General features: G+C 36.7%; 1 protein-coding gene across 1 annotated transcript in view; it reads left to right on the forward strand.

The window, feature by feature from the left end:
• The first annotated feature begins 1004 nt into the window (after positions 1-1004).
• Positions 1005-14693, forward strand: part of LOC107722945 (ubinuclein-1-like) — a 27950-nt gene continuing 14261 nt past the window's right edge. Inside the window, exons 1-16 of the mRNA XM_016531443.1 lie at positions 1005-1391; positions 2865-3168; positions 3681-3782; positions 4017-4115; positions 4226-4366; positions 4556-4653; positions 4815-5247; positions 5339-5409; positions 5534-5663; positions 6194-6312; positions 6487-6600; positions 6804-6947; positions 7636-7686; positions 7874-7913; positions 8035-8493; positions 9374-9611. Coding sequence (XP_016386929.1) covers positions 2935-3168; positions 3681-3782; positions 4017-4115; positions 4226-4366; positions 4556-4653; positions 4815-5247; positions 5339-5409; positions 5534-5663; positions 6194-6312; positions 6487-6600; positions 6804-6947; positions 7636-7686; positions 7874-7913; positions 8035-8493; positions 9374-9611 — 2473 coding nt within the window. The 5' untranslated portion in view covers positions 1005-1391; positions 2865-2934. The remainder of the gene's footprint in view (positions 1392-2864; positions 3169-3680; positions 3783-4016; positions 4116-4225; positions 4367-4555; positions 4654-4814; positions 5248-5338; positions 5410-5533; positions 5664-6193; positions 6313-6486; positions 6601-6803; positions 6948-7635; positions 7687-7873; positions 7914-8034; positions 8494-9373; positions 9612-14693) is intronic.

The following is a 14693-nucleotide window of genomic DNA, read 5'->3' on the forward strand; positions in this document are numbered from 1 at the left end:
TCATTAATGTGACTGTCATTTTCACAGACTTTATTCCGTATGTATTCTGACACGACTCCCCAAGTTTGAACAGCACCCATTCCATTCTGTTTTAAGAGATCTGCTACCATCTACTGGTCACTTTTTACAACCAAACAGCTGGTTTGAAAATGAAAGCGTTTCCTTAATTAATATGAATGTCAAATCAGAAGTGTTTTTTTTCTTCTTCTTCTTCTTCTCTGGACTGGAACGAAATCAGAATAAATTGAACTATTTTTCCATGACACAAATATATTTATTATTTTGATTAATATTTTAATTAATAATCAATTATTAATCATTTAAATGTAGTGTTAAATGTAATTGATGATTAAATGTATTAATTTATTATTAACGGTTCTTGATATTCTTCAAGCCGTATTATTATTATTTGACTAGAATATCGAGAGAGAGAGAGAGAGAGAGAGAGCATAACTACTTCAAACACTCCATACAAATACTGTATATATTCCAGTGAATGTATTTGGCAGACATAAATATTTACTGGTGAATGTCTGTCAACTTCAGTACATAAATTGACAGTATCCATTCAGTACCATGGACAGCGCAATGGTGTTACTTATTGCACGATAGTACTGTGGACATTACATAAATCAAAGTAGCCTACAATTCAGCTAATGTTAGGTCAAAAGCAATACATAATAACGTGTTGGTCGCGAGATTTATAATAGAGATATGGCATGAGAAAATGAGAATGTCATATAAACTCAATAGTTACAGTAAGAGACTATTTGTAGGCTACTGTTCTCCAACTTTACGTATACATCAGCTTAACCCATAGATATATATACATATCTATGAGCTTAACCACAGTAACAACGTGAGACAACATGATTAGCGTAGCAGAACAAATAATGTAGTACATTTCCTAATGAAAAATCAGGCGCAGGATGATGACGACTACACGGATTAGGCAGTGGTCCGTCCAATGAGAGCAGTGAACTGTGATTTTGGAAATAGTTGTGGGTGTCCATATCGATGATGAAATAACTAGTAAAAATGTATCGCTACCAATATTATTATTAATCGTCATTACTAGATCGAACAGAAAGGCTTGTGGTCGCCAAGGTGAACCATCGACCAATCCATATTGGAGATAAAGACCGGCTCCGATTTGCGCTCTGCATCTGAAAACGACAATTCTCCATTGCCATGATAACTCAAGCGATTTTTTCATGGGGGGTAGTCGACTATCGGCGTGACGATGGCTACGCTATTCAGGGCCGCGGAGACAGAATGAAACCGCTCAGCCGAACGCTTTCATGAAGAGATTGGCTGTTGGAGACTTCACCAGAACATGCCATGCAAGACAGCATATCAACAATTCACCATAACATGGATACACATCCGTGGTATGTTTTATTTCTAGCTGTTTCTCCAGATGCAGTAGTGTCAGTTCTCAAACCGGTTCCAGGAGACATTTTGTAAAACACATAGAAAACCCGTTAGCGCCCCAGCAAGCATACGCTCTAAAATGTTTTAAACCGTGAATAATTTGTGCTAACGTTTTTATCATTTAAAGCTAATATGATAGATAGAAAATGTGTTTTCACTGCGTTTTAAGAACCTCACTTACCACCGTTTTCCCACGAGCATATCTTTATAGTTAAAGTAGTTTGCCAAATAAACAGTAGGAGGTACTTCGGTTTTGACCATTTATGTGCTACATATCTTCAAAATAACTCACGCGCAGTTTTAAAGTTATAGGCCTATCCTACCAAAACATTAGCACAACTACATAATACATGTTCATAAACATTACATAGCAGGGGTGGCGAACGTCGGTCCTGGAGAGCCGCAGCCCTGCAGAGTTTTGCTTCAACCCTAATGCCTGATATGTTAGCCTATGTATTTTTATGCTATTATTCTCCCACAATTCTGAAAACAAACATTAGACAACCAAACAAAATATGTAATTTGAGTTTCTGACAAAATGTTTTTTTTAATGTTATGAATGAGTATTTATAAATGTCTAAAATGTTATAAATGTGTGTATTTAAAAATATTTATTAACTTAAATTAATTCATTATGTAGCTAAAAAATCATTTGAAAAAAAAAAATGCTGGTCCTTTTGTTGGTTTATGCTGGTCCTTTTGCTGGTTTATGCTGGTCATGTGCTGGCAAAGGACCAGCATAAACCAGCAAAGGACCAGCATAAACCAGCAAAAGGACCAGCATAAACCAGCAAAGGACCAGCATAAACCAGCATCACCTAACCAACATATGCTGGTTTCGTATACTGTGCAAAAATATAGACTAAATCCGTTGTTGGCACAGATTAAGTTTAAAAGAAGAGAAAAAGTTCTGCAAACGTTGTATTATAACGTGGTTGCCTATTATTATTCTATTTTAAGTCGTTACCCAGCAAGCAAATTTGCGTTTAAAAGACGTCTATTAGACGTCTAAATATAGCCTAGACGTCTAGGCTAAAACGAGGCTAAATTTGGGCTGTCAGTGAAAATCTAATAGACGTCTAATCATAACCCATTTATAGACTAGTCATCAATTAGACGGCTATTAAACGACTACATATATACGTCTAATAGATGGTGAATATGAGTCTAGGCTAAAACGAGGCTAAATTTGGGCTGTCGTTGAAATGACGGCTATTGCTTGCTGGGTACTGATGTTTTGCGTCAACCAAACAGCAACCAAAACTTTATGTATTTTTCTTAGTCGTTACTCCACACCTGAACAGGTTTTGTCAGCCGAGACATGCAAATTGTGTAGTGTAGGCCTCCAGGAGCATGCTTGGGAAGTGCTGCTTGCTCCCAACTTCCCTTTTGAGGAAGGAAAATGACACTTACTTCAATTGGCTTCACAGGTTCATAATTAATCAACCAAACGCGCACCTGTTCGGGAAGAATCGTGGAGTGTTGCTATCGGTCTGAGCAATGGCCGCTCCAAGAAGAATTCATCTCACCGCAATCTCAAGCAATGCACACTTTCCTCTTCCCACCGTCCCCAATGCCAGTGACCAAGCTGTCAACCAAGGTTTACCTGCGCCGACGCCAGCGGTTGGACTGCCACCACCCGCGCATGCTGCAACGAGAGTGGAATTAAAACTCTTCGAGTCGGATGAACAATGCTGCCCGGAGTTTAGCTACCCAGATTTGATCAGCGCAAAAGTAAACAAGCTTTGACATTGATGTATTTTCTGAATTTCATCATTGTTATGGAAATCATGATTTTTTTAGGCATTTAAAATGTCAGCACTGCTTGGAAGTATGCAAGAACAAAATATAAATGCTTTGAGTATTCTATTAAATATTTTTCAATCACTAAACATTCTTGGAATTTAGAAAATAAATCAAAGGTTAAACACTTACTTGGAAAGTTACTATATTTGATCCATTAGTGTGAGCAATGGTGTCAAAGTGACTGTGTTTAAATATAGAAAGTGGTGACATTTGATATTTAATATGTAATATGTATTTTTTGTACTCCTGTACAATATGTACTCCTGCCAAAATGTTGCTGTGAATTCAGCAACCGTTATGTGTATTTTATCAATATTTAGTTAAAAATAATTTTAATTGCTTTTTTGCAAGTACTTGGGCCAATTTGGCTGCAAGTCCTTCAGGATTAAACCAATTCTGGTGTATTTATGAAAATCATGGTCTTATTTTCTCATTTTAAGGAAACCACTGAAAAAAAGAAACCACAAACATTAGAAGAGGTGGTGGAGGGCAAGGAGAGAGATGAACCGGAGGCGCTTGCAAAAAAGTTTGAAGCAAAATATGTGAGTATGAATTTTGCCAAGATTATATTTCTAGGTTTATCATAGTGTTGTTAGCGCTATAGAGACAAAGTACATTTCAGAAGTCAAAATGCAAGTGCAGATTTACATCCAGATCTTAATTACACTGCACTTGTATATGGTATGATTCGACAAGGTAAAGTAAATATGTAACATTTTGTGATTTGCGTGTGTGTTTTTAAGCTATACATGAACAGCCACCAATTTCTTATTTAGGGTGGAGCTGCCAAAAGAAAAAAAGACAGATTACAGGACCTGGTGGATATGGGCTTTGGTTATGATGAATCTGATTCATTCATTGACAACTCTGAGGCTGTGAGTCCAGGCCAGATGATAAAACCACTTTTATCAGATTATTCCCTTTATAGAGCACATGAATGTTTTACTCAAGTCTTCTTTTTCTCTGCTGCCACTGCATGCCGCAGTATGATGAGCTCGTCCCAGCTTGTCTCACCACCAGATATGGAGGCTTCTACATCAACTCTGGAACTCTGCAGTTCCGGCCAGCTTCTGGTGAGGGAGAGGAGTACGAGAATGCTTTTGAGGACAGTGGTTTTAAACCTAAGGTGTGCAAACACATTTAAAGTCCCTTCCACCTTTTTTACAAAAACATCAGTTTTTGCCAGTTTGTTGTGTACAGTACAGTTTCTGCTGTCTTCTGTCTTCAGCTTTATGCAAAAGATTGTTCAATATATGAACATACTAATTTGTCTGCATACATTATTATATCTTATTTGGTCTGATTCCTTTCTCAGAAACGAAAGCTTAAGCAAGGAAAAGACAAGAAATTTGGGAAGAAAAAGAGAGAGGAAGACATGCTTGCTAAGAAGGATGAGGAGGAAGCCAAGAAGAGGTTTTTGCTGCTGCAGAGATTAATTTAGTTTGAGAGTGCAATGTTTACTGTTAAGAAAACATTATTTTTTTCGCGACATCCTTTAGGAATAAGCTTTTCACTGACTCTTTCTTAAATGCCCTCATTGTTTGCTTTTCACCTTCTTTTGGTTTCTATCTCAGCACCCCACCAGACAAATCATCTGCAAAGAAGAAGAAAAACAAGAAACCGCTAAGTATCGATAAGATGCTGAAGAAGTTCCATAAGGAAAAGCTTCAGCAGCTGCAGATGTTCAACGTTAGAGAGAGAGATTCGCATGCTCTCAGTGACACTGGTCTCATTATACAAGCTGAGGTTCAAGAACCGCACATATCAGCTGACCCTCTTCTCACACTCATTGGTTCTGCCAGTGCAGACGACCTCCTTCAAGCAGTCAAAGCAGCAGAGCAAGACTTTGACTTAGATGGACTCTTGGGGGAGCCGCAGAACGTCTGCTCTCCAAGCCTGGAAGATAACGGAGATGCTCTGGTAGTGTCTGTCGATGAGAAACCCCACACATTACTTCCCGATGGTCTGCCACCTACACTAGAGCAACACATTAAAGAACTTTCAGAGGTATTGTTTGCTCTTACGGCTTTAGAGGATTAGACAAGTGTTTGCAAGAATATGTGACTTATTCTCATACGCTACTCATTTTGTTCTGTAGGCTGTCAAGAAAATTGAAGGACACAACAAGATGGAGATTTTGTCTTCAGAGCTCAACAGTGTTCTTCTAGAGTAAGTTACATTACACATTATAAAATGGGTAACATTTTGCAGAGCACATTATTTTTCTATGTTGGTTATATTTTAAGCCAATGTACTGTAATATCTTTCACTGTGTGTCTCTTTGTATGTTCAGTGTGGAGGTGAACTCTAAACAGCTTATTGGGAAAGTACGATCCAGAATCTTCTCATACTTGGCATCACAGATGTCCTGCAGCAAAGGCACTCTGGTTAAAAGAGGCAAAAAACTCCACAGTCTCCAACAGGTCTGTGAGCTTACAAAACTGCACGGCACTTCAGCATAGCAAACATCCCTAACCCATCAAAAACCCACTTGAAACTAGCTGGTAAAAGAAATTATTCCTTTAAATTTGACCCTATTATTTTGCTAATTCCTGCTTTTATTTGGTCATGATTCATCAGAGCATGTTATTCCAAAATCTTTATCTTTAATCATAATTAATCAAATTTATTTTAAAATGTATATATTTTTTAAAGAAATTAATACTTTTGTTCAGCAAGGATGCATTGATGATGAGTGACAAAGACATTTATAATGTTACAAAAGATTTCTATTTTTTTTAAAAAGTTGTTCTTTTAAATTTTTCATTCAAATCAGACCGTTTGACTGAAATTGTAAGAACTATTACTGTTTTTACTGTATTTTTGATCAAATAAATGCAACCTTGGTGATCATAAGAGGCAAAAACATTTAAAAATCTTACTGATGTGTGTGTAACTGAAATCCAGTTTAATGTCTCTATAAGTTTAATGTGTTTGTCATGTGTGTTATCAGGATGAACAGCTGCGGGAGCTGCTGAAGAAGCTGGAAAATGCGGTTGGCAGGTCCATGCCAGATCAGATCACCCGTTTCCAGAATCACTGCCAAGCTCACTCTGAAGCCAGAGCTGCCAAGTAATCAGTCATTTTTAATGCATGAAACCTCAATCACTTTCACTGTATCACTGTACTTTTACTGATGTTCTTAAAGGGGTCATATGATGCTGCTAAAAAGAACATTATTTTGTGTATGCAGTTTGCTATTCGAATGCAACTTCAGGTTTGATTTATTTGTTCTTGTGTTTTAAGACTCGAGGCTGAGAAAGAGAAGGTAATTGATGGTTCCGATGAGGAAGAAGAGGAGAGGAGTGGAAAACGAGTATTTGGGCCTCGCAAGAGGTTTAGATGGAATGAAGAGATCAGGTCAGGTCTCTTGAGTGTGTGCAGGATTTTTAAAAGCTGTTGATCGCTTTTAGTAAAGAATTGCTAGAAGTTCTGTGTCCATTCTCATTAAATACTCTGTTAATCTAATGGATACCAGATCTTGTAAATAAAATCAAGTATCATTTAATTATGTAAGCGCTGATAATCAGTATGAACAAATTTCACTCTTTCATCTTTTACAGGGAGTTGCTCTTTGAGATTGTGAATTTGAAGATGATTATTTATGACTCGGAGTCGCCTGCATGCTCTAGTTTGGAAGAGTATCTGAAAGGATTCCTAGAGGCTGATATTAAACCACTTTGGCCTAAAGGATGGATGCAATCCAGGTATATAAAGCAAATCATTAATACTCTGAAATTTTGGATATGTAAGTGAAATCTCTAGGACCTAGTTAAGTTGTTCATAATTTACAAGTGACAAGTAATTTACAATAAACATTTATAAGTAATTGTCACAATGTCCCTTTGTTCTGTGGATGTTTGTTGCTCTTAAACACTAAAAGCTGAATATTCAGCATCATTATTCCAGTCTTCAGTATCACATGATCCTTCAGAGATCAGTCTAATATGCTGATTTGGTACTCAAGAAACATTTAATTTTTTTTGGTCAATGTTGAAAACAGCTGTGCTGCTTAATACAGGTGCATCTCAATAAATTAGAATGTCGTGGAAAAGTTCATTTATTTCAGTAATTCAACTCAAATTGTGAAACTCGTGTATTAAATAAATTCAGTGCACACAGACTGAAGTAGTTTAAGTCTTGAATGGAAAGTTCAAATAAACAGCATTTGTTTAATGTCTTTTTCTGTCACTTTTGATTAATACATTCTTGTTGAATAAAAGTACCAATTACTTAAAAATATATATATATCACTTATCAGATCATAAAAAAACAACCATAAGTGTTCAAGCCTTATTAGGTATGAAACCTTGTGTATATAAGACAGTATGAAATGGTTATAAAAAGGGTAATTGTTGTTAACAATTTCCTGAATTTCTGTCATGCTCTCAATAGGATTCTGCTTATAGAAACCCGAAAAGCACATGGCCATATCACTGGTGTTGTGTAAGAATGATTTTACACTACTACACACTTCCTAGATATTTAACCAATCCTTCTGAAGAAAATTCATTATTAACAATTATAATTATATTCATAACTCTGTTATGAAACAAGTGGAACCCTCCTAGGTAAATACTTTAAACTTAACCAAAGGTCATGTTAATAAATTGCCTTTTTATTCATTTTACAGGGCAAGAAAGAAGCCAATGGGTACAACAAAACTAAAAAAGGTACGTCAGAAAAATGTACGAACCCCAGTCTTAGAGTACTGTCTTGCATGTTGCATTCTTTATAAAAATATAGTTGGAAGTCTGTTTCCAAACCTTGCTCTTTCCACTGTGGAATGCTCAGTTCAGCGCCACCCCTGAGGACAGTAAGAATAACCCAGAAACTCAGGGCCCACCAGCACTGAAACGCAAGCGTCTGAGTGTACCTGCGAGCATGCAACCTGAAGCCACGCTGAGCACCACTGCCAAAACACCATCAAACACACAAACCTCTGCCCCCTTCTCCATCCACCCATCTAATCAGAGTCACAAGGAAGGTAACAAGATTGAGAACCATCATACCAGCACTCAGAGAAGTCTGGTGACCGCAGAGGGGGCTGGACCAATCCAGATTATGTGGACCAAGTCTGCTATGGATTCCGATTCAAAGTGGCTCCAGGCTGGAGAGAAGGCGGCTCCAAAACTGACGCTGGTGGCGCCGCCGTCAGATGGTGCTCAGGGTGACTGTCCATCGGTGGTGCAGGGAGTGGCCAGGCTGCTCACTACCACCTCAGTGGGCGACACCCCTGTTTCTATGGCAGCAGTAAGTCATTTAAAAAAATACAAGACACATATTGGTTACTTATTAGATGTGGATCATCACATGATTTGTGGTGTCATAAAAATCTTAAACCTAAATATTTAATATCATTATTTTTGTGTCCAGTGTGGGATATTACATTGAGTATAACAGTATCTTTTTTTTTGTAGTGCCATTAATGAATTAATTAATACATATTATGTATTTTTTATTATTGTATATAAGTATATCCTGATCCTGATAACGTTAACTTGAGAAAATTTGGTAATATGTTATTTAACTTGCTAAGGGTATACTAGCTTATCAGGCAAATTTGGTGGCATGCTAACTGTCAACTAACTGAAAACACAGTTACATTTGTCCACTTATCTGTAATAATGTGATAATGTGTATATATAATGTGTGTGTGTGTGTGTGTGTGTGTATGTGTTACACAGCACACATACATATAAAATGTACTTTATTTCTGTGATGTAAAGCTGAATTTTCAGCAGCCATCACTCCAGTCTTCAGTGTCACATGATCCTTCAGAAATCATTCTAATATGCTGATATGCTGCTCAAGAAACATTTCTTATTATTATTGGTGAAAAATGTTGAACTGTTTAATATTTTTGTGGAATCTGTGTTACTTTTTTATACATTCTTTAATGAATAGAAAGTTCTACATTTATTGAAAGTCCTTTGTAACATTATAAATTGTAAACATTATAAATATCTTCACTGTCGTTTTTGATCAATATAATGCATATATTATTATACCTAACACTCTCCCAAAAAGTTCAGTCAATTACTTTGGATTTGTCTGAAGCACTGATGTTTCAAACGGTTTTATTTATAGTTGGACTGAATAATACTTAAATTTTTCTTTGCTTGTATTTCAGGCAGCTGGTGAGATCTCCTGTGGGAACCCAGCGCTTCCCACCCCTTCTCTATCACTCCTTCCGTCCTCCTACCCCACCACAGTACAGCCGGGTGTCTTACCGAGCTTTGCCCCCCTGCATGCTCTCCCATTCCCTGGGCTCAGCCCTGGCACCAAACTCCCTGGACAGCCTCAGGCCTGCAAAGGAGCTGTTTTTCCTGGCCCAGCACCTGGAACTTTCCAGCATGGTCTGGCACACGGTGAGCAGATATTGATCCTGAAAATAACAGTGGAAACTTGGTAAGCATCATCTCTTTGTTTAAAGGTAAAGTGTGTTATTTATGCTCCAATTGCTGCACAAAACGGTATTGATTCCAAAGAGGTTTTCTCTTCCTGAACCATTTTAGCATTTCAAATAACACACTTCACACGCTGAAGCCCAACTCTGGTGTCATGTGTAAAGCACTTTGCTCCATCACTGTAATGTTGCATTTGTCATCCTGGTGTTTTCTTCTTCTTCCTCCTCTCTTTCCTATTTCAGGTAACTCCATGCTGTGCTCTAGCACAGTTCATCTTCTGTCTGTCCCTGTTTCTTCTCCTGCTCCTCTTCATTCTTTAACACCATGGCTCTTTGGTTTAGGTAAATTTACACCCTTTTGGGAAAGCTCATAGGGACAGTTGAAACGCGCTTACATTGTTCATTGTTTTCGTCTTAATTGTGGCTGCACAATATATTAAAATAATAATGATAAAAACAAAACTAATAAGTAAAAAAGTTAAGTATGTTTTATTTGTTTGTTTTTTTACTTTTTAATTTATAGTTTTTTTACAGTATTACAACATTTGTTTAAAAAAAAATTTCAATATCACAACCTCAGTATTATAATCAGTAATCACAATAAAATCAAGACATTATTATTATTATTATTATTATATAGTCATACTGAATTGGTCAAAAACAGTGGGAATTAATATTTTTTTACTGGTGTTACTGGTTCTTGTAAAATGTAAATCCAAGTATGAACACCAAGATTTTTCAGTTTTTTTCCAAATCTTGCAGTCCTAAAAGAATTTCACACACACAAATCTCCAGCTTTTTTTTCTAAGCAGATGCTCTCCCATCACCCCACTTATTCTAGAATTATTTATTTTTTCTAAATATAGCTATTTACAGAATCTGGGGAAAATTCCTGTATTTTATTTTTTATATATATATATATATATATATATCACAGAAAAAATATTGCAATGTTAGTTTTTCAAATATTGTGCAGCCCTTGTCTTAATGTTTGCTTGCATTATGTATTTCTTTGGTCATGCTTTTTCTTTAGCTGATTGTTTTGAATTTAACTTTTTAACTTTCTTTGAAGTTCGACCAGTATTGCATGCCTACATTGAGTTTTCTGATAGTCTGAGTTTTAATTTAGCTGATCCTCTCTAGTATTTCATATAGTAAATAATAAGTTACATTTTTTGTTGTTATTGTTGACAAATTTTAAGGTTTTCGTTTTTTCTTTTTTGACATCATAAACTAGACTGTATGATGTCAGTGTTATAGTTTTGTAGTGTTTTATAATCAACATGAAATCCAAATGGACTCCATTTACTTGTAATACATTTGAATAACTTGTATAATACATGCTCCTGGTTTTATTGTGCCTTATTTATTTTCCAAATCGATGAATTCATTGAATGAAATTAAGTCCTGGCATATTTTAAATCATCAAACGTTCTTAACGTTCTTTATGCCAACTTATGTAAGTAAAATGGTTCATGAGTGTCATTTCATGTTGATTGGTTAAATGAAGCCAGCATTACATTGAACAATCACATCAGTGTAATTTTGGGAGATAAAATAACATTTTGTTTTTATGACACAGATGGAAGCCAGATCCACACAGATGGTCTAAATGCTCGGAGAAAACTCCATTAATGGCCATTAGAATGAAACAAAAGCCAGCTGTTACCTACAGCAAAATTTGCCACTTTTCCTAAGATCATGAAGATGGAACTGATATGATTGAACATGGATTTGAATTCTAATTGAAAGAGCAGATTAGGAGACATTTTGTTTGTATATTTTAGAATCAAAACTCAAAACGTTGTTTGTTTGCAGTAAAAAAAAATTGCACTGATCAAGAATGGGCATAAGTATTATAATGTAATAATTTTTTCACAGTAATGAGATTATAATTTGGATGATATGACCAGCCATGTGACCTCAGTGCAGTGAAATGCACTTACTTTAAGGCAGATACTTGAGTGAATTTGTCTGTTGTTACCTTTTTCAATTGCCATTTCTCTCTCTCAGAGGTGATCTACAAGTGAGGATCCAAAATCCTAACCTATTTATGAAATGAAATGAACAACAATGAATTCCAGGTGGTGTGGGATTCCACACTACAGCATTATTTCCAAGTACATGTTTGCAATGAAAATATAAAGCAACTCTGAATCTGTTGTACTAGTCAAAGGCCGAGATTGCACTTTGTCTTGTTTTGGTGTTGTTGTTGTTGGACTGGGTAATTAAAATGATGCCAGTGTTATGATCTCAGGGCTGTTAAGTACAATGGCTGAGTTATTGAGTAATGCTGCAAAATATGTAGAGATAAAAGCACCTGCTTTTGTTTTTGAACATACTGAAAAATGACTTAAGGTCAAATGTGGAAAATAAAGTTTCCTAAAATATTCTATTGTTAACATTGTATTGTGAGGTGGGTCAGATTATTATTATTTTTTTAATCTAGCAGAATTGTTTCATAGGCTTTTTTCCCTATATTTTTGTACATATTAATGTACAGTGAGCATTAATGTCAAGCCTCATTTCAAGTCTATGCAAAGTTGGAAAAAAAGTTCAGCAAAACTGGTGCATGTTGTTTAATGACCTCTTCTACAGTCTGTATATATGTGACCTCTGCTGAAGACACAATGTGAGATACTGAAGAACTTGTTTAATACAGCTGTAGTTGGTTTTTACCACATTATTCCTTTTAAATCATATTACTGCCAGTGAAGCAGTATATCTAAACGTTAACATGCACAGCTGTTCTGTAAATAACTAAACAAAAGTAAGTACTATTATTTGGCCTTTCTGGAACTATCCACTAGCTGCAACATTATAACAAAAGAAACCTGAGAAATTATGACAACTTTAAAGAAAACTGATGTTGGATGCATTTCCTCAAATCTAATTCGATAAATGAATCCTTAATAAAATATGTAGATATACTGAAAACATTTAACAAAATTTGCTATTTCATTAAAGTAGTATTTAAATGCTAATCTGGCAAGTATGACAAATCAAGCTGTTTAGTTTGAAATACTACTACAATATTAGCCTGGTTTATCTTAATAACCCACTATGGATGTTTTAGAATATAGGATTTAGATTTTGGAGTAAAATAAGTTCTGTGGTTAGAAGTGATGTGTTGTTTGTTCATTTTGGTCTGATGTGAACAGTAACAGACGAACAGCAGGGTCACCAAATCTGCCAAGGCAGCATTACAGGTTACCGGAATCCATTACCCCACAATATTTTACACAAAATGTCTTTAATGTTATCCAAATTTACTGTGTTGTCTAACCTCCTCTGTTTTATATCCTAAAAAGTATTTTCGTCTGATGTGAACCACACCAGACATGTACAGCAGGCTCACCAAATCCGTCACACCCTTATGTTTCACACAGAAAGGCTTTAATGCCATGCCAGACTCATTCTCGCACAAAGATTTAATAAACAGCGACCTCTTATTACAGATTTGTCTAGGTCACTAATGTGTGTTAATGCCATGGAAACAGTGTTAATGGAGTTCAAGCTGCACCTTTGCTGTGTGGACTACAGAGATTTGTGCACAAAGAACAAGAAGCTATTGTTCTCCAAGTCACCCTCAGACTATTCGACTTTTATCTCTCTTCGTATTGGCTGTAAACGGTCCATTGCCAAAGTACACACTGATATCACCTGTACACTCCACACACGCCTTTCACACACACTCAAAGGTCGGAGAGTCTGTTCCAGTGTCTGAAGGCAGTATGAAGGTGTACATTACGCTCTGCCTGAGCGTGTGCATGTATTTATGCGAAGCTCTGGCGGAGATTGATTCTGATGCGATCATCGAGGACAAAGATGTTCTAGTGCTGACAAAAAGCAATTTCGAATGGGCTCTTAAACAGCACAAACAGCTATTGGTCCATTTCTGTGAGTATATCTTATAGCATGTGTGTTTTTATGGCTTTCCTGTCATAAATCCAGCTCCATGAGGTGACAAATCAATACTTCAACTCGAGGTAAAAACATTAACAGTGCTTTTTTTTTGTAAATGTAATGCTTGTTTTTCTTTATTGAGACCCCTCAGATTGTTTCCCTTAGATTTTAAAGGGGTCATATGATTCGATTTCAATTTTTCCTTTCTCTTTGAAGTGTTACAAGCTCTTGGTGCATAAAGAAGATCTGTAAAGTTGCAAAGACTAAAGTCTCAAATCCAAAGAGATATTCTTTATCAAAGTTAAGAGTCAGCCATGCCTACCTAAAACGGCTCGTTCTAACAGCCCCCACATGTTTACGTCAGGATGTGGGAAGATTTGCATAACGCTGCCCAAATGTTCAAGCAAAGAAAGAAGGCGTAACTTTTATTCTCGCTGTAGTATTGTTGTTGCCACCGCCATGTCTTTTTTTTGGCACAGGCACTGTGTGTTTCGTTGTGAAAGCGAAACTACTTTGTTTGGTCTTCCAAAAGAGGACGATATCTGCTTCGTCATGCCTGGAGCTGATCCGTGCTGGTTGCTGAGGAAATACAACAACTTCGCGCTGTGGATCACCGGATCGGCTTTCACCATGGACGAAGCGGAGTCCAGCATGGTCGTCACATGTGGTTGCCGCAGGCATCACAATATGATAAGGGACATAACATTTCCGTCACACGCTTGAGGAATTCGGCCAATCACAACGCACTGGATAGCTGGCCGTTCCTCACGCTAGCCCCCGGCCTCTGCTCACTGTAGGCCACCGTGTGTGACGCTGTGTTTCGTTGTGAAAGCGAAACTACTTTGTTTGGCCTTCCAAAAATGGACACGACTAGAAATCAGTGGTTAAGTTGTATTTACAACACTGTTCCAGAACGCTTCAACCCAAAGATTCAGATGTGTGCAGCACATTTTATGGCTGCACATTTTTAATGCCGACTGTTCTGACTCACAGACACTGTAAGTACGTTTTTTATATTTAAAGAGTTTTTATATTTTTTATTTTTTATATTTAAAGCGAGTTTTTTGGGCAGTGTAGAGTAGGGCTTGTTGTTTGTCATTTTTCCGATCACAAATGCAGACATGGTTTTATGTTTACG

This window comes from Sinocyclocheilus rhinocerous, unplaced genomic scaffold (assembly GCF_001515625.1).
Source record: "Sinocyclocheilus rhinocerous isolate Xijiao unplaced genomic scaffold, SAMN03320098_v1.1 scaffold3, whole genome shotgun sequence".
In the NCBI taxonomy this organism is placed as follows: domain Eukaryota; kingdom Metazoa; phylum Chordata; class Actinopteri; order Cypriniformes; family Cyprinidae; genus Sinocyclocheilus; species Sinocyclocheilus rhinocerous.